The following is a 20,287-nucleotide window of genomic DNA, read 5'->3' as shown; positions in this document are numbered from 1 at the left end:
TGCTTATACCCAGAGCCAGGCCCTATACTTCTAAGATGATAAAAGATTTATTTTACTTAGCCAGGATGGGCATGATTTATGAAAAACAATATGTAGATCCAAAACCTTTGAAATGATTTCATTTGTATGTAACTGTGTATGTGTATGCATGAATGTCTGGTGCAGGGACACAGAACAAAGATCGATATGGGCTTATATATTGTACTCTTTTTCTTACAGGTTAATTTATTTTTACTGAAAAGACAGATCCATAGAGAGAGATACAGAGAGAAAGTTTTTCCATCTGCTGCTTCACTCCCCAAATTGGCTGCAATAACCAGAGTTGAGCTGATCTGAAGCCAGGAGCCAGAGCCTACGAGGTCTCTCATGCTGGTTCAGGGTTTCCAAATTTGGGGCATCTTTTGCTGCTTTCCCAGGTAATAAGCAAGGAGCTGGATTAGAAGTGGAGTAGCTGAGACATGAACCAATAGGAGATCTTGATGCTTGTAGGCAGAGGGTTAGCCAGTTGAGCAGGTAGCACTGGCCTCCACACACTCTCATTTTAAAAATCAATTGGAGGGGGCATTGTGATGCACTGGATTAAACTGCTATTTGAAATGCATAAATACCTATTAAAGTGCTGGCTCAAATCTTAGGCACTTTGCTTATATAAATCCAGCTCTCCATTACTGTGCTTGGGAGGCAATAAATGATTGCACCAGTGTGTCAGTTCCAGTCACCCATAGGGGAACTCGGATGGAGTTCCTGGCTCCTGCAAACATCAGTCAAGTGAACTAATGAGTGGAAGGTCTCTCTATATGCCTCTCCATCTTTCTGTCATTGTACCTTTTAAACTAAAAGTAAATAGGTGTGTTGTTTTAAAGGCAAAGAACAAAGAGAATTTCAAAGTTTCCATCCAACGTATGTGCAATAAAACATAGAGAAAGTAAATGAGAAGTAGTTTGAGAACAGAAAGATTTCATAACTTCTGCACTGAAATTCTGATATCAAATGTGTTGATCTGAAGATTGAGTCCTCACATTTTCAAATTCTTAGCAACTAGCAGTGAAGCAGGTTTAGCATTTACCTGGTCCTGATGGCTTGTAGAATTTGCAGGATTTGAGGCAGTTCTAGTAGTCGCAGTGCTCGTAGGAATCTTAGACCTACAAGGCAATGAAAATGAGAAAGTTGTCAAAAGGGTCATCCAGTACATGCTGAATTACATCACAATTGGGATGGCACACAGTACTTTGAGCCCTGACATGCTCAAATACAGTATTATAGATTTAACCATTTGAGCCACACAATTCAAATCCTGGTCAGAATCCTTACCATTTCAGGCAATCTCCTTAATTTCAAATGAGAATTACAAGAGTGTTTATGCTCATGGAGAGGTGGAGTGAACCCAGAGCACAGAACACAAAAGCAGCACTGTTCATCTTGCTCTATTCAACTTAACACATTTTCCATAAATCACTTCAACCCCTGATTTTGCAATCTCTACGGTATGTTTCTTCAGGTTTGTGTTGCATTTAGCTCTAGGTAGTTTGGTCATAAACTATGGAAAGGCCTTTTTCAAGTAATAAATAATAACATAAAGTTGCATGTAAACTGTTCAAGGCTGCATAGTACCCAAGTACTGGCAACACATCAGTCTTGAAGACAGAACAACCAACTGCCTAATTCTCAAACATGTCATACTGGTCTGAACATGGCAATGAGCTTTGAAAGGCCAAGAGTGCCTTCTCACGTCTTCCAGCATTTTGGGGATTCCAGCATGAAGATGCCTCGTAAAGGCAACTTTTGGGGGTCTTTCTTCACAGGTTGGGTATACACTCAGCCCAACAACTACGGTTGGCCACCTAGAGTCTACCAGGAATAGGGTTTGGTCTTTAGAGTTGTTTCTACAAATATATGACAAAACTACCCAAGCAAGGTTGGGGAGTTTTTTCTTGGCACTTAAGTATTGAAAAAAAAAATCAAAGATTGTTGAAATATTTTATAGGTATTATCACTTAGTAGCCACAAAACACTCACCTAGCCAATTGCTCTTCAAATAATAAGAAATAAATGTTGGTGGGATGGTAAAAATGTCTACAATGGAATTCATCTCCAGCCAGAACTTGATCTTGTCATCAGCTGCTAAAAACTATGGAAGGGAAAGAGAATATTCAAACTCCCTTATCTTCAAGAATTTTAAAGTGAGCATAAGTGATGACATCATTCAGCCACCTTTCATTCATGCATTCAGGTTTTGATCTCATTCTGTTTCACAGGTATACAATGCTACATGCATCACACAGATCTGCCAATGTCTATGTAGTTATAAAGGCTGTACTTTGAAGGGAACGCACCAAAGGAACACACAGACTTTTTTTTTTAACTGACTAGGTCTTGACACTAGCACTTCTCTCTGGACCTTCCTGGAAGTGAACTGTGTACAAAAGTAGATATATCAGTAGCCCCTCTTGGTGAGCACCATGGTTTAGATGTAAGTTAGGATAAACCCCAGTGTCAAAGTACAATTTCTGAGCAGCTTGGCTGGAAGGACATACATTTATGAACTTCCCTAATGAGGTTAAACAAGCATTTCCAGAAAATGACAGGCTGCTATCAAAATGAGATTCTGATGAAAAGTACGTTCTGAATAGGTGTTAAAGGAAAGTTGTAGACATGTACATGAGAGTACTTTAAAGAGAATTGTGAAAAAATTGAATTAAATGATAAGTCTATTGGTACAGAAAAAGTTGAAATCCATGCTTACTTTTTTCATAATAAGAAATTTTATCGACCACACAAGTATAGTGGCATATTAGGCTAGTCTTCTACCTATAAGAGTTGACATTGCATATGGGCACTAGTTTAAATCCTGGCTGCTCCATTTTCTGATCCCGCCCCCTTCTTATGACATGAGAAAGCAGTGGAGAAGAACCAAAGTCATGGGCACATGTGGGAGAGATGCTCCTGGATCCTGCTTCGGATCAGCCCAGCTTTTGCTGTTGCTGGCATTTGGGGAGTGAACAAGCAAGTGGAGCTCTTTCTGTCTCTCCCTCTCTCTGTCTTTGTAACTCTGACTTTCAAGTCAAAACTTTCTTCTAAAAAAAGAAATTTTATTGACTTGTAAAGATACATATATGCATGGATTTCAAGATGTTGAATACTAAAACGTTTAAACCTGTGCTATAATTCTGTTTCACATGAATTTAATGAAATATATTTGTGTCATATATTTGTACATATTAATAATACATGGATATATATTAAGCAGATTTTATGCACATGCAAATACAGAGAGGTACTCCAAAATGCTTTTGGAAGCCATATTTTGAAAATTCTGGATGAACTGCAAAATTTTTGTGGTAATTCAATTTCATTTTTGCACAGTTTTTGTACTGTTGTGTGAGTGTGGGTGTGTACGTGTGTACACTGTGTAAATACAGTCTTCTAGAAACTTGGAATGGGTAAATGTAGGTCTAGAATCAGGATTTAATAAACAGCTATGGGATAATAGAACTATTTAGTAAGTGTGGGTTGCAAAATGAAGCAAAGGTACAAAAACACTATATAGGGTTACATGGTGCAACATATCACTAATGGAGCAAAGGAAATCTCTTCTTCTGATATTTGTTAATTCTGCCAACTGCTAATTATTGTTAAAGCTTTCTCAGTGATAGATGTCAACCGATAAGGTAGACATGATGATTGGGTGATGATATTTAACAAGGAAATCATTCTCAATTGCATTGGATTCTTTGGCCCGGCTTGTAGTTCCAACTATAGGATAGATTTTCTTTCTTTTTGTCTGTTTCACAGTTCAGAGCATAGACTCCCCATCTGTACATCCTGAAAATGTAACAGATATCTGTTGCACTGTGGTTTTGGGTTCATTCCCACATCTGATGGGTACTTACTCTCAATCCAAAATAGAAACTGAAGAAGGCATTGATAATCAAATCAAAAGGGATGGTTTTGTCTTGGTATGAAGAACAGCTTCTTACAGGGCTGCCAAAGAAACAAGGACAGATTTATGAAGATGAATATTATAAAACTATGGCTCTATAACACCAAATAAAAAGGATAAAACTGATGATTTTCTATTTATCTTTCATGAATGGTCAGTCCACACACTAATGTTCACATCCCAAGGAAATTGCTTTTCTCTTGGGAGTAGAATTCTAGATAAATGCAAATGATTGGACATTCCAGAGGACTAAAAAATAATGGGAGAATCAGGTGCCATCTCTTTCCTAGTGCTCATGGTTCTATTTAAATTGTATCAATGATATTTGGACCCTGAGAAATTATGTGGCTCTTCTTGGTTTAGGATATTTTAATTGTTGTACCCTTTCCGTTTGGCTGGAAGTCCAGTATAATTACCAGAGAGGAGGAATGCAGTGCAATCGGACTGGGGTTTGTGAAAAAAGAATAATCTAGCCATTGAAAGGGAGAGTGATTTCAACAGGAGCAGACAACAATCTATGGGTTTATCCCAAGTGCGTGAGTTAGCATTTTCCTTTCCAAAATCTTTAAAAGTTTTGGAAACCTCTAAGAAATCCTAGAAGCTGCTACAGAACTTCTGCTTTGATACCCAAGGTATTTGAAGATGTTAACGGGTTCAGGTGCACATATGAGAGTTGGGGGCTCAGAGTGGTGGAAGCCCTAGAGCAAATCTGAGGTTGTTAGGTTGTGCAGAGCAGAAGTGACTCCATCATCCTGCGGAGGTGAAAATGGACACGCTCATCCTAAAATGTCTGGAGTGCAGAGTCACCCTAAGTTCATTTCTGTGTGGAAGAACACCCTAGCTTTGTTTCTGCACAGAAGAAATAGCCATGATGAGCACCCTGCTACATGTCACAAACACGCAAAAACAGAGGAGCTGCCACCTTCCCCCATCCCTTGAGCCTAAGACTTAAAAAGCCCCAGTGCTGTATATCTTGGGCTGCCATTTCCCTCAGGTGGTCACTCCAACAAGTGAAAATGGTTCCCAGGCAATCTCTTACCAGGGAGCAGTCCGACAGACTCTCTCCTCTGATTAATAAAACCCTTTACCTATCCTAAAAGCTGCTATCTATTTCTTTCAATCTCCTCTTAACCTAAGAGTGGTCACCACTTCCACCCTTCTGTAAGGAAGATGGCAGTACGCAGGAGAAACACACCTCTCTTGCAAAGTGAGGCTGAGTGCTTACTGGGGAAGCTGAGCACCTAGCATCATTTAAGAGCATGTGTGTGTGTTTTTCTTATAGTAAAAACCTTGAAGTTAGCTGAGCAAGTGACTGAGAGGGTGAGGAAAGAGACTGGGGATTGTACTCACTCGGTAGAATTGATGAAATAGATGATAAGAGACCCAATGCTTAGCACAAAGACAAGGATCATCTGGAAGCACAAAAAGAGACACGTGTACTTCATTTCACTGACATGAACAAATAAAACAACAGTACTTTTTTTTTTCTTGTAGCGTGCACATTGTTACTGCAGTGGTGGAGGAAAAGGACTTGCATTTTCTCTTTTTACCTGGCCTGCGAATATGTAGTGGTTTATTTACATGTGAAGATTTATTCAGTCATTACTTGGGGAAAATATACGAGACTTCTACCAATCACTGAATAAATGAAACATGGGCCTAGTTTATTTATGCAGTTATAACTCCCATACATTTTAGAATTTTTCCTTTGTTCTCCTGGAGCTTACCAAACATTTATTCAGTGCTTATCCATGCATTATGTCCTTTATTACTTGCTAGACAATGGAGAATGCTGCATAAAGATCCTAGGTTTGACTTGCCCAAGATACTATGGAGGAAATATCCCTAACAGATCCACCCTAAAGGGGAGAATTTTGACAGGAGAGAAAGTGCTACATATGAGAAGAAGACAATCAGTCCTTGCAATATGTCCACTTATCTGGTCTGGAGCATAAACAGGGCTAGCAGGCTGTCATCTAAAAAAACGCCACTTAAAGCCTTCTTGCTTTGCAGGAAAATCATTGCAGGCTCCATGACTGCTAAGGTTAGCTGTAGGCAATTACACATCTGCCACTTACTCCTGCTTATCTTATTCTTATACATTGATACCTAATGCATTGATTTCCTTATATTTAATACATTGATCATTATTAATTGCTTTTCATTAAATCTTTTGAATTTCTACTTATGAAATTTCTTTTCCCTTTTCTTCCTAAATCCAGAAAGAGATGCAAGTATATATCACACTTCAACAGATCTGCCAAGGGGTAGCATGTCAGGTGTTTACTCTATAAACCAAGGAGATGAACGACAACAACAACCATAAGCTAAAGAAGAAAAGTTTAGTTTTACTGAAACTCAGGAGTCCTTATGTCATGCTATAGAAAATCATCAAGGAATACGAATTAACAGAAAAAGCATTTCATAAGTCAACAGAGGACAATCAGAGCTTGTTGCTTGTGAGCCCTGTGTAAGGAATTAGGCAGAAATGGAAGCCCATTGTGTGAGGACCCACAGATGTTCCTGGGGTTGGAGATGCCCTCTGAGCTGCAGAGGCTGTGGATGGGAGAATGGAGTCCTTCAGCAAACAGCAGCCTGCAGGAGCCACCCTGAAGCCAAGAAACTCCTGGAAAGGAACCTCTGGTTAGCAACAGCAGCAGCTTCTGTTTCTCAGAGAAACCCTGGAATATCAGTGGAGAAAATCAGCCATGAGATCTCACCAAGAGAAAGCCTGGTGTGTGGGGTTGCTGGTCCCAGCAACACCCCTCATGTTTATTTTTGAGCAGAGAAACTTCACTGAGGCTGTGATCTCTACAGGAAAAGTTGCAAAGAATTCCCATTAAGTTAGTGGATAATCAGTCAGGGAGGCCTTGGACGAGAAACTACTCATAAGTGATATTGTGGGGGATGAAGTTGAGAAGGGGAATATTTTCTTTCTGCTAAGGTTCATTACATAAGGATCAACTTAGAAATTACCCTGCGATAATAAGTGCATTGGAGTCCCATCTGCGGCTGCTTTGGCAGGTCTGGACCAAATGGCTTTACTGCTGTTACACAGCCTGGAGGCCAGATGTTTTACACCACTGCAAATCTAAACCTCAACTTGTGGGTATTCACAGATGTTGAGAAACTGCCAGTCAATTGAAAAATGCAAAAAATCATGAAGATTAGGCAGTGGAAATACATGAAAGGGCCTCCCACGAACGAGGTAAACAGATCAGATTAAATGTTTCCATGGGTCTCCTAGTGCTTCTGGTGACATCTGAGGGAGAGGGGTCATGCCAAACAAGCCATGCAGAGAGGGACAACAGAGACATACGGGACCAAGTGTGGAAGGAATGTGACAGGGAAATTAACATTCCACTAAAGGTTATGAATGAAATCCAGGTTACAATAATTAAGCTTTCCTGAAGGAGAAGTGGAGGGAGGACTCATGGTTTCTTCAGTAAAATAAGAGACCACACATGGGCCCGGCGCGGTGGCACAGTGGCTAAGGTCCTCTCCTTGCACGCCCGGGATCCCATATGGGCGCTGGTTCTATCCCGGCAGCCCCACTTCCCTTCCAGCTCCCTGCCTGTGGCCCGGGAAAGCAGTCGAGGACGGCCCAAAGCTTTGGGACCCTGCACCCGCGTGGGAGACCCGGAAGAGGCTCCTGGCTTGGGATTGGCATAGCATCTACTGTTGTGCTCACTTGGGGAGTGAATCATCGGATGGAAGATCTTCCTCTCTGTCTCTCCTCTCTGTATATACGCCTTTCCAATAAAAAATAATAAAAATAAATCTCTAAAAAAAAAGAGACCACACAGAGGCTCAGTAGTGGAACTGATACTCATTGTGTTTCCTTGTCCTCTGACTGCCCATCTACAATTCTGTCTACGCCACTGAGATTTAGATATCTCATTATGCAGGAAATTAAATTTTAAGTATTATAAATAGCAATATAATGGATCATCATCAAGAGGCATGATTAAATTTCCTTGGTAAATAAAAAGTGAATGTATTCTTAAATCAATGCAAGAATAAAATCCAGCTTCATGACATTTATAACAGACACACATGAAAGAATACAATATGGAAAAAAGTTGGCCAACGGCATACTAGTCAAGCACTAATAAAATGGAAGCAGGGGAGTCCATGCTGTGTTGGACATTCCAACAAAAAGCAGTGGAAACGATAATTTGCTTTGGCAAAGGGAACAACAGAGAAGACTCAAAGGCAACTAAATGCAGTGATTGCTGCCACATAGGAACACAGCATTCCATGGGAAATGAAAGATACTAAAAAAGACAAATCATAAATAAAGGTGTTTGACATGACCCCTTCAGTCATTCATCAAATAATGGAGGACACAGAAAATAAATAAAGCAGTCAGTGCTGCCTGCATATCAACAGTGAATATACATCCAGTAAACTGTGGTTTAAAAAAAATTGATCACATAAGAGAACAAACACTTCTTCCTCAATTCAATAAAGTAAAAATCGTAAAAGCAGTTATTTGCAAACCACACATTCCTGATGAAGTAGAACGAATAGTCCTCCTCCAAAGAGAAGGGGAAAATCATAAAAATATGCAACATTCCTCTAAGACATAGATCATGACTCTCAAAGGAGAAATCAAAGTTAAAATGTAAAACAATTTAGAAAATGAATTAGGCATGACTGAAAATAAGAATGTTACTTGTAAAATTCTATGAGACTTTGAGAAACGGTTGGTAAAAGGCTCTAAAAAAAATTTGATCCGTTTTGGTTCACAAAGCTTGAAACATGACTCCAACCAAGACAACTATTCTGAAGACAAGGCTGTGAGAAGGTGGCCGATGATGCATGCAGCAGATGCTTTGCAATAACTGCTTCCTTGCTGCTCAATGGCAGAGGGACCTTGATCATCCTGAATCCAGGGGAGTGGCAAGGAATACTACCACCAGCAACTGGGCAGAGCTGCCCCAGGGGAAGCTCAACCAGAGTCAAGAAAGGCAGCCAGATGAAGCTGAACATGCAGTAATCAACAGGTTCACCAACACGGTGATGCAAAGAGACATCCCTCACATCACAGATACAGGGAAGTCATGGAAAGGTGGCCAATTAATAAATGCCAAGCAGTCATTGGGTACAACTCAGTGCTGCACTGAAAAGTCACACCTGGAGATCAGCCTGGGTGGCTTGTCTGGCATTCTCAAGGATGGCCATTTCCCTTGTTCCTGTGGCCCTTGCTGACCAGCTGCTTTCACCTTGAAGATTTTGTTTGCTGATGCCTGGGGAAGGAGTTCATGTAGGTTGGTAGTGGGGTGTTGAACTGTTGGGTGCTTGCAACACTAGGACCCTTGACTAGGAGAAAGTGCAGAACTTGAGATGGCTCAGGCCTAGGACACCAGTGCTGGTGAGATGCAGAGGGTGCAAGGAGACAACAGGAGCTGCTGCTATGCCGATTACACCTATGCCTTCAGGAGGTTTCTTTTCAAGAACAGGCTTTTACAAGAAGGATTGAGTTTATTGCTTATCTACCTCTTCTCCCTTGGTCCAGAACTTTGCCCTGACTGCTTGTAAAGATGAAACATGTCTTTTGGGAATCACTTACCAAAACATCTTTGAAGACCGATTCAACCATTGTCCCTGAGCTTTGGGTGGAATGTCAGATAAAATGAAAGGAAGTGATTTTAACACTGGTGTATCATGGGGCACAGTAGTATCACTCATTAAAACTGGAGAATGGAAATAAGAGAAATGCAGTGCAGTTGCTCAATTGACTTGTAAGTGCTGCAATTCCATACAGGCTCTAGTTCACGTCCTGGCAGCTGTACTTTTGATCTAGTTCCCTGCTTGTGGCCTGGGAAAATAGTGGAGGATGACCCAAATCCTTTGGGATCCTGCACTCATGTGTGAGATCCAGAAGAAGGTCCTGGATCCTGGCTTGGGACTGGCTCAACTCCAGCTTTTGTGGCCATTCGGGGAGCCAGCAGATGGAAGATCTTCCTCTCTGTAAATCTGCCTTTTTAAAAAAGAAATCTTATCAAAAAAAAAAGAAACAAAGCATGTTAAGTAGAAAAAACATGGATACTGTTTAAAAGGAAAAATGATAATAATTACACACACATATAGGTATATGAAGTCTGCACATACACATTCAAGCAAATCTATAATTATATATCATATATCTATATCTATACCTAGGTAAATTATAATTACACTATATTATGATATAGATATAATATAGATTCTAATTATACTACATTATCATAGATATAGATAATTATCTATAATTATGTAATTATAGATAATTACATAAATATACAATTATATAATTGATTTTTCTCAAATGTTTTGAAGTCCATTTGTGTTACTTATTGTACAGATATATACACCTCAAAAATGCAAGAGGATTTATTCACAACAAAACTAGAACACCCAAAAAAGCTTGGCCATGTGATCATCCTGGTTATAATGTAAAATATCACATTGAACTAGCAATCACTGCTTAACACACTTGCAACAAATGGTAGTCAAATGAAGAATTGGGGAACAGGCTTGAAATCTCAGTAGAGGGGCAAGAAACTAAAAGGGAATCTAAAGTTCCTGATAACTGTCTGTAACTATTATTTTATAAATTTTCTCTGGGTTGGATAGTAATTATAATTGTAAGACAAAATTGATTAAAGCAACATAGTATTTTATAAGCTGCTGATTTTCCATGATTAGTAAAAATATGCATAATCCATCAAATGAAAGGAAGGCTTTCAACAAATACATCTTTTTATGAATATTTCTGATTGCCAGGATGATAGACTGTTCAATATCAATACTAGTGCTCTCATGTTTATGAATATAATCACTGAGTTATCCTATTTACGAAATGTTAATAAATATCAATATATTTATAGTAATATTTTTAAATAAAAGCAAAAGTGCTAGGCACAGATATACTGTACACTTAATCATATAATGATATATTATGTTGATACTTTCACATTTTATTGATCCCCTTGAAATTAATACAGGATAGTTTCATTTCTAGTTTATGTTTTCTGTGTTATTCCTTGTCTATATCGGAGTTGCTTCCTTGGCCAAAAGGAGGTGATGACAGTAACTTTCTTTTTTTTTTTTTTAAAGATTTATTTTTATTATTTTTTCATTGGAAAGGCGTATATACAGAGAGGAGAGACAGAGAGGAAGATCTTCCGTCCGATGATTCACTCCCCAAGTGAGCGCAACGGGCCGATACTATGCCGATCTGAAGCCAGGAGCCTCTTCCGGGTCTCCCACGCGGGTGCAGGTTCCCAAAGCTTTGGGCCGTCCTGGACTGCTTTCCCATGCCACAGGCAGGGAGCTGGAAGGGAAGCAGGGCTGCCGGGATTAGAACTGGCGCCCATATGGGATCCCGGGCGTGCAAGGCGAGGACCTTTAACCACTTGCGCCACCGCGCCGGGCCCGACAGTAACTTTCTTAGATAAAACACGTGGTGATAAAGCAGAGGGGATGGAAAACTGGCAGAGGCGTCCCCAGCAGGAGTTGTCTTAGGTTACAACTCCTGGGAAAGTTGGAGTTACAGAACCCGGACAAGCTTTAGGACATCCAGTTCCCTCCTCTTCCTCTAGGCTGTGTCTCTGTTTGCAGACAAATCAATGAGCTGACTGAATTCAAATCTAATTTTACTCCACTACTTCCATCAACCAGTCATTCTATTACTCACTATGAAGAATGGTCACCGGGGGATAATGAATTGCTTTATTTCCAATTTTATGTTTTGTAGATCAAAAAACATTTGACAATGTTGCAAAGGATTTGCAGCTTGAAAGAAAGAAACTCTGCTTGCTTTTGGAATTGGAGAGAAGACAAAATTCAATTTTCATCATGCATGCTTTCAGGTTTATAGTTGAATATTAGACTGTGTGCCTAAAAGGGCAATGCAATGATCCAGAAGTGACCAAAGCATAAAAGGTAACAATGAAACCAAAACAATCTGTGCAAATAGTATAACATTTCCTGCTAGTCTTTTGATCATAAAAAGAATGATTTTCAGTTTCATTCTTCAAAACATTTTTCTCTCATTGAATTCTTCACTGTCTCATACGTCATACAGCAGCAGCAATTTCTTCAAGGTTTTTTCATTTTCTTTTTCATTTCTTCAGTGACACATCAGTCATTCAGTAGCACGTTATTTAACTTCATGGTGTTGTAAGTTTCTATTTTTCTTCCTGTTGATTTTGTTTTGTTGTTTTTTTTTTTTCATCTAAGGGTATGTATAGCTACTACCTAATGGAGATTATCACATCCAGATATGAGGATACAATGCAGTATACATCTCTACTTCCAGATTAAAGATGGTTTCCCAATGAAACTGTTAAATACATCTTGACAACAGGATACTGGACTTACTGCCATTGTCCATGCCCACAATGATGGACTTACGACTCTATGAAGAACTATACTATAGTAATAATATAGGGGAAATCAGTGGGGAATGGAGGATTTATGGAGAGGTAAGGGAAATCCCAGGGCTTATGGAACTGTATCATAAAATGATGATAATAATGAAAAAGTGAAAAATATAAGTAAAGCATAGTCTCACCTATGAGGGGACTTCTAAAAGATCACAGAAACAAGGAATTAAAAGTTAAGGGACTGGCATGGTGATGAAGAGGGCTAAACCATGGTCCGTGATGCTGACACATCACATGAGAACATCCTAGGCAGCTCTCTGCTAAGGTGCCTGCGAAGGCAGCAAAAGATGGCCCTGGTGTCTTGGACCCTGTCACCTGTGTGAGGACTCCAAAATGTTTGGATTTCTGACTTTCAGCTGTACTGACCCTGGTCATTGCAGCCATCTGGGGAATGTATCAAAAAAGTGAAGTGCTTTCTCTCCTTTTCTCACTGTTGGGACTGGGGTAAGCCCAGGAAGGCTGGGCTTTAGCATCTGTTAGGAAAAGCCAAGAAAGCAGATGAAGTTGGTTAGCTAGCCATGAACGCACTTACCAGCACTTGCCCCACAATAGTCTGTGCAGAAAGCAGCATTTCTATACGATCGCGGAATAGGTCACTAAAATAAAGTCTTCTTAATGGGTTGCTATCAATGGTACCTGATGTGAAGAGTTCCTACAGGCAAGAGAGAAGGATTGGCAGAGTGAGTGGGGTTACCGCATGAAGAGTGACCTCTCATATTCCCATTGATGGAGCCTCCTGCATGAGCTAGAATCAATGGTGTCTTACTGTGCCCTGGGAAGCCTGAAGGGCTGGCTACCTCAGGATCTCACAGGATGAGTTTCCGTGGGAGTGCATTTCCTTGCTTTCTGCACAGTTTCTGCATACTGATTTTTGCAGTTTTCACTTGTGTATCTTCTTTGCTATGCTCAGTCCCAGGCCCTTCCAACAGACCTCACGGTGAAGACAGGGTCAGGAGGAATTATTTCTTCTCTGGGAGTGTCCTCACACTTTCCATCCATTCACCAGCAAAGAAAACAGACTGCACATCAACATCAGGTGGATAATTTAAGTCTGCTTGGTTTTTTTTTTTTAGGAGAGAAGAAAGGCTGACAAAGAAGATGGTCAACTGCAGAAGGTTGGTGTAGCTGAGTGTGAAAAGAGAGAGGGAAAGAATTAAGCAGAGGAGAGAGCAGGAAGTGTAGAATCATAGCTAAAGGTGTCCAAAGCTCCCCAGAGTAAGCAGAAACAAAACAACTCACACAGGCAAGAAAGTAATCCGGGAAAAAAAAAAAACAAACCCTCACAATGGCAACCTGCAGCCTGAGCTGGCGGAGATGGATACAACCTGGACCAAACAGGGACTCAACCAAAACCTGGTGAGTCAAACTATCAAGAACATTCTTTACAGAGCTGGCCATAAAGGACCCAAAGGTTCATCTGGAAATACAAAAACCACGAATAGCCTGACCTGTCCTGAAGACTAAGAAGCTAGTGGGAAGAACCATAATCCCAGATCTTTAAACTTATTATAAAGTGGTAGTTATCAAAACAGCCTGGTACTAGAACAGAAACAGAGAGGTAGATCAATGGAGTAGGATAGAAAATCCAGAAGAGAACCCACAAATACACAACTATCTAATTTTCTACAATGAAAAGAAAAAGGAAGGTCTTTTCAGTAGATGCTGTTTGGACAATCAGCTAAAATCCTGCAGAAATAAAAAGCAAGATGCACACCTTTCACCATACCCAAAGATCAAACCTAAATGGGTAAAAGATCTAAACCTACACTCAGAAACCATCAAACGTTTGGAAGAAAAAGTTGGAAATACTCTGCAAGATAGAGGTGTAGGCATAGACTTCCTAGAAAAATCATCAAAAGCAAAGGAAGTCAAGACCAAAATAAACAAATGAAACTACATTAAGCTAAGAAGTTTCTGCACGGCAAAGGAAACAATCAACAAAATAAAAACAGCAACCAACAAAATGGGAGAAAATCTTTCTAGCCTACACAGGAGACAAAGGGCTAATTTCAAAAAGTTAGAAAGAACTGCAGAACAATAACATCAAAACATGCAAACCAGTCAAGTAATGGGCACAGGAAATGGGCAGACACTTTACAAAGGAACAAATTCAAATGACTAGCAGACACATGAAAAGAAATGCTCAAGCTCTCTGGCAACAAGGGGAATTCAAGAAAAAACAACACTGAGGTTCCACTTAACGCCAGAAAGAAATGTCCACATATAGCAAACTACCAACAACACCTGCTGGCAAGGTTGCAGGGAAAAACGAACCCTACTGCACTGCTGGTGGGAGTGCAGGCTGGTGCAACCACTATGGATGTCAGCATGGAGAACACTTGGGCGATTAAAAACCCACTACCATATGACCCAGCAATACCATGAGAACATGGAAGCAACCTAAATACCCATTAACGGAGGACTGGATAAAGAAACTATGGAATACTACTCAGCTATGAAAACAATACTTACCTGTATCTTATGTAATAAGATCATGAGATAAAATTAATTGATCAACTATCCGTAAGAGGCTAATTGTTCATAAGCACCTGATATGGTCAATGGCTCTTTTCTCACTGTTATTTGTACTGTCCATGAATAAGGAAGATCTAATCCTCATTGTACCTACATTCGGGCACTGGGATACATGACTGAACTCTGAACAAAACGACTGACAGTTTCCTACATGGTTGGCAGACACTCCAGCAACAGCGTGATGAACTTTGGAAAATTCACGTAAGACACAAATTGTGAAACTGGAAGGGAGAACGGAAAGCAGGGGAAGGAGCTTGGGGGAAGGGGAAGGAAGAGTCCAGTGCCAACTAACCTCCATTTTAAAAAGTACAAAAATAGGGAAGGAAGAGGGAAAAGTTGTAGTTATTGTATGTGGCTTTCTATTCCTTTTCTGGTGTCAGATCCTCCTGAATTTATAACCCTTCATAGCATTTATACAGTACCTTTACTGACTGTATTTGAAATGTGTAGTCATCTATGAGGTAGATGAAATAAGAATGGTTGGCTCAATGTTAGATTTTTTTTTGAAAGATTTATTTTTATTTTTTTATTGGAAAGTCAGATATACAGAGAGGAGAGACAGAGAGGAAGATCTTTTGTCCAATGATTCACTCCCCAAGTGAGCGCAATGGCCTATGCTATGCCAATCTGAAGCCAGAAGCCTCTTCCTGGTCTCCCACAAGGGGGCAGGGGCCCAAGGCTTTGGCCGTCCTAGACTGCTTTCCCAGGCCACAGGCAGGGAGCTGGATGGGAAGCGGGACTGCCGGGATTAGAACTGGCGCCCATATGGGATCCCGGGCGTGCAAGGTGAGGACCTTAACCACTGTGTCATCGCGCCAGGCCCTCAAAGTTAGATTATTAAGGAAGTTAAGGGAAAGGGCCATCCCATGGTCTCCCTAAGGCTCCAGCAGTGAGAAAATTCTAGGAGTTGAATATCCTTTTTGAGAACTAAGCAGTGGGGCCTCAAGCTGATACCAAAGAAGCTGCCAACAGGAAATGGCCACTTAGGGTCTCCCCTGACCTACAGGAAAGGTGACCTTACATGGAATCAAGGTTTCTAAGTCATTTAATTATTTTTCTCAATAAAAGACTCTTGGGAACATGCATCCCAGCATTCAAACGAAAGATAGATTCCCAATGAAACTGTTAGACATGTGTAGTCAATGGGATGCTGGACTGTCTGACACTGTCTGTACCAACAGTGTCAGGGTACACTTAAATAAGAGACTGATAGAATCATGATTCCTTATGAAGGACTACACTATTGTTACAAAATGGGAAAAATCTGATGGGGGGGTGTGAGTTTGAGGGAGGAATCCCAGCCTATACAAAATTGTACCACATAATTCAAAATTCAAAATAAAAATATATCAAAAAAATGACTCTTGGCAGAATTCACATCTTGCCCTTTGATCTGCCCCCAGTGCAAGTGGTATCTCAATTGCATTTCTGAGATAATGTCTGGAAATTGGTTTAAAAAAATACCCAGGGGCCTGGCACGGTAGCCCAGCAGCTAAAGTACTTGCCATGAACGTGCCAGGATCCCATATGGGCTTCGGTTCTAATCCCAGTGGCCCTGCTTCCTATTTGGCTTCTTGCTTGTGGCCTGGAAAAGCAGTTGAGGATGACCCAAAGCCTTGGTACCCTGAAACTGCTTGGGAGCCCTGGAAGAGGCCCCTGGCTCCTGCCTTCATTTTAGCACAGCTCCAGCCATTGCAGCCACATTGGGTGAGACTCATTGGATGGAAGATATTTCTCTCTGTTCCCCTTCCTCTCTATATATCTGACTTCATAAATACATATATATATATATATATTTTTTCCAATTCTCATGTCATGTGCTGTGGTGCCATGGGTTAGGCACCACTTGTGACATGGGCATTCTGTAGCCCATGCTGCTTCAAGTGTTAGCTGTTGCACTTCCAATCCAAATCCCTACCAATATGCTTTGGAAGGCATCAGAGAATGAGAAAGAACTTGGGCTTCTGCAACCCACAGGGGAGACTTGATAGGATTCCAGATAACTGGCCGTTGCAGACATCTGGGGAGTGAACCAGTGGATGGAAGATCATTTTTCTCTCTATTTCTCTCTCTCTCCTCTGTCACTGTGCATTTTAAATACAAAAAACAAACAAATATTCTAAAACTGAAATAATAGTGTGATATTATTAAGCACACATTAAAACACACATTTAAAATTTCATTAAATTTTCATCTACAGCTTAACAATTTGACCCTAAGATATAACCAAATTATCTCATGATGAGGCAAACCATTAAGATGCATACTTCAGGAGAAACCATAACTCTCAAAATAATTTTTAAAAGAACTTTTCACAGTTACCCACATTAGTGATATTGTTCCACAGACTTGGAGCAAAACAGACCACTCTGAATTTAATTAAATGTAATGCATTATTGAAAAGTCACTCAGCTTTTCTCAAATTCTCCCAAGATTTAAAGGCAGAGCAGTGTGGTTGCGGGTACTCAGGTGCCACTGAAAATTTTGTGCCATTTTGTTTGATATTTGAAATTGAAAGTGTGTCTTGACTTAAAAGAAATGCATTGTTAACACGGATTGACAAACGTGCTCCTACATTTCTCCAATCACATCAGAACGAACGTAAGTGGAGAAGAAGGAGCGTGTCCCGGAGCAGAGGAATAGAGATATAAACATCTAGGCATCAGTTGTTCACTACAACAAAATTTTTAAAAAGACAGAAACCAGAGGGCCAGATCTGCCAGACTCCCTCACTCATTATCAACATCCCAGATTTGGTCCCCTAATTTGGAGACAAGTCTTTCATGCAGACATAGCCACTGACAGAATGAACCCATTTAGCCACCAGATCCTTGATTTTCAACCTTGGTTCCTTTTTTCCAAATAGAAACCTAAAGTCCCTATTGTCAATAGCCTTAAATTTTTGCCAAGACATACTAAGTCCTGTCATTTTGCGTCAATATTTATTGTGAAAAGGGATGATCAAAGCAGATTTCAAGAGGTACAACCACGTGTGGATAAAATGTCAGACACAGAAAAAATACTTGCAGAATAGAAACATAAGCTGAGTCCACAGGATATAACAAATCAATCTTGTCTTTGATCTCTGGCAAAAAAAGAAAATACAACAATCCCTTGGTAGCATCTGAGAGCTTGATCTTGGATGCCTGGGGTAAGCACAGGTGTGTGTGGGATGTGTGCAGATTTCTGGATGTAGCTATGTATGACTGGGTTGGATGTGTTTGCGCATCACTGGGAAGTTGACAGCACAAATCCATTGTGCATGAATGATTCATGCAAGTGTGTTTGGCATGAATGTCTTGTTGCCTTTCACCTGCCCTGTAGTACCTAGTGACTATCTTGTCAACATTCAAAGCAGAGGCATACATGAACTCTCTTGGAAGAGTGAGCAGTTTCCAGTTTGAATACATCATCGCTGTCAATCAGAAAAGGCTTTCATAGTAGAGGGCTTTGTAGAGGGGTGGGAGGCCTAGCTTGGCACTTGAGAACTTTGGCATGGTGGCCAGTGGCTCTAAGGCCCACCCTTTCCAGGCACCAGGCCATAGGTGGCTCTATCAGTCTGAAAACAAATAAACAAACAGAAAAAACAACCCAGTGCAGCCTAAATCATTAGCCAAACACAAATGTGTGTCAAACCTGGTCTCACAGAAAGGGGTCTGGAATGAGACTTACCAAGATAATTCCTGTTCCCTTGATAGTTCTCCATTTCCTGAAGACTCTCCAGAGCAGCCTGCAAATGAACAAGATCATGAGTCCTGTGATGAAGAACACGAAGGAAGAGAGGATGAAGGCTGCCCGGATCTCTGCAGTACAGGATATTTTCCCCAAAGGTTCCTCATTTTCATCTTCCTCTTGAGCTCGCAACATGGTGAGACGGAATTGTCAGACTATTCTATGATGTCATGATTGCACGGCAACTGTCCCACGAGTTCGGGTTCTTTGGAATGTAGTGTTCTGAATGGCAGAACGATGACCAAGGATGAGGGTCTGCCAATCACTGTCTGCTCACTGTACGGCCAACGAATGAGTGACCAAATAGAGAAGGCCCAAAATCTCAACAGTCAGAAGATAAGAGCTCCACCCTTCGGGGGTTCCTGACTTTGAGAAAGTCACTTCCTCTTGGCTAGGACTAGTTGGCTATGTAATCTGCTTATTCAATTTCAAGGCAGTGGCCTTTGCAAGAAACCAAGCCCATCAACCGTCACATGACTAACTGGTTCTTAGAGAATCCAAGTCTGTGTTCTTAGAGAATCCAATTCTTGTTTGTCTTGTAAACAAAGGTGCAAGTAGGTAGGTGGAAACAAGTCTGGAGACTGAGGTGTATAACTGGAGAGGAAAGTGAATAATATTGCATCATGTTCTGTTGTTTTGTGAAACAAGAAGATCCTAGGTGCTCTTGTCACACACCTACACCAAATGGGTTGATGGAATAAGTCGCTTTGCTCAACTATATTAATCATTTCCCTATGTCTGTGGAGGAATCCAAAACACTCATGAAACACAGCATTAAAAGAGAAGTCTATTTTGCTGCAAAAATGCACTTACACAAGCATTTCAAGTCTCCTTGTATATCAAAACATTATGCCACACTGCTTAAATATATAATAAGGATGACCTTAAAAACAATAAATCACTACAATGAGATGTTATACGTGTTTGACTTAGTGGCAAAGTTGTTGGGTACGACACTCCTGTCTTGTATCACTGTGCCTGGTTTTGATTCTGTCCACCTGTGGCTTTTGCCTGTCATTTCCCACTACTGCAGACCTGTGGAGGCATCAGTGATGACTCAGGAAGGTGGGTTCCTGCCAGCCAGCTGGAAGACCTGGGCTGAATTCCAGCTTCTTTACTTTGGTCTCCAGGCTATTCAGGGTGTTTGAGGAGTGAACCAGCAGGTTGGAGTTGCTCTCTTTTTTCTTTCTTCTTTTTCCCTCTCTCTCCTTCTCTCACATACACTTGCATCTCCTAGATAATTTAAAAAGAAAGAATGGCATTGAGTGCAGATACTACAGTAGGCAGTGTTGCTTTGTGAGCATTGGTTGATTCACATTGTCCACTTATGTCTTCTTCATGGGACACATCCCTTTCTTCATCCCTGCCCTGTGAGCCACCCCTTTGGTCCAACAGTGGTAAGCCTCAGCACGACAGAGGCTTTGACTTTCTTTCATCCCTTTCAATGGTGGAAAAATGTGATGCCTTTATGTGTGCCCAAGTAGCAGGTGAAATGTCAGAGTCTGGCTCACCCCTGTTAATAGGAAGGTGACCTGATGCAAGGTGAGGAGACCCTGGAGGAAAGGTATTACCCTGGGAACACAAACCTCTGAGTAGCGGACTATATCTACATGAAAACAGAGCATTTACAGGAATGAGACCTCAG

The 20,287-nt window shown here is 40.7% G+C and overlaps 1 protein-coding gene across 1 annotated transcript in view; it reads right to left on the bottom strand.

The window, feature by feature from the left end:
* Positions 1–18,777, bottom strand: part of LOC121166901 (potassium channel subfamily U member 1-like) — a 92,940-nt gene extending 74,163 nt beyond the window's left edge. Inside the window, 6 exon segments of the mRNA XM_040996236.1 lie at positions 1,067–1,142; positions 2,017–2,128; positions 3,891–3,981; positions 5,291–5,352; positions 12,908–13,027; positions 18,583–18,777. Coding sequence (XP_040852170.1) covers positions 1,067–1,142; positions 2,017–2,128; positions 3,891–3,981; positions 5,291–5,352; positions 12,908–13,027; positions 18,583–18,777 — 656 coding nt within the window.
* Between the last annotated feature and the right edge of the window lie 1,510 nt (positions 18,778–20,287).

Source organism: Ochotona curzoniae, unplaced genomic scaffold (assembly GCF_017591425.1).
Source record: "Ochotona curzoniae isolate NIBS_2020 unplaced genomic scaffold, NIBS_Ocur_1.0 contig_1129, whole genome shotgun sequence".
Classification (NCBI taxonomy): Eukaryota; Metazoa; Chordata; class Mammalia; order Lagomorpha; family Ochotonidae; genus Ochotona; species Ochotona curzoniae.
The sequence above is the reverse complement of the archived record's forward strand: the minus strand, read 5'-3'. Positions and strand labels throughout refer to the sequence as shown.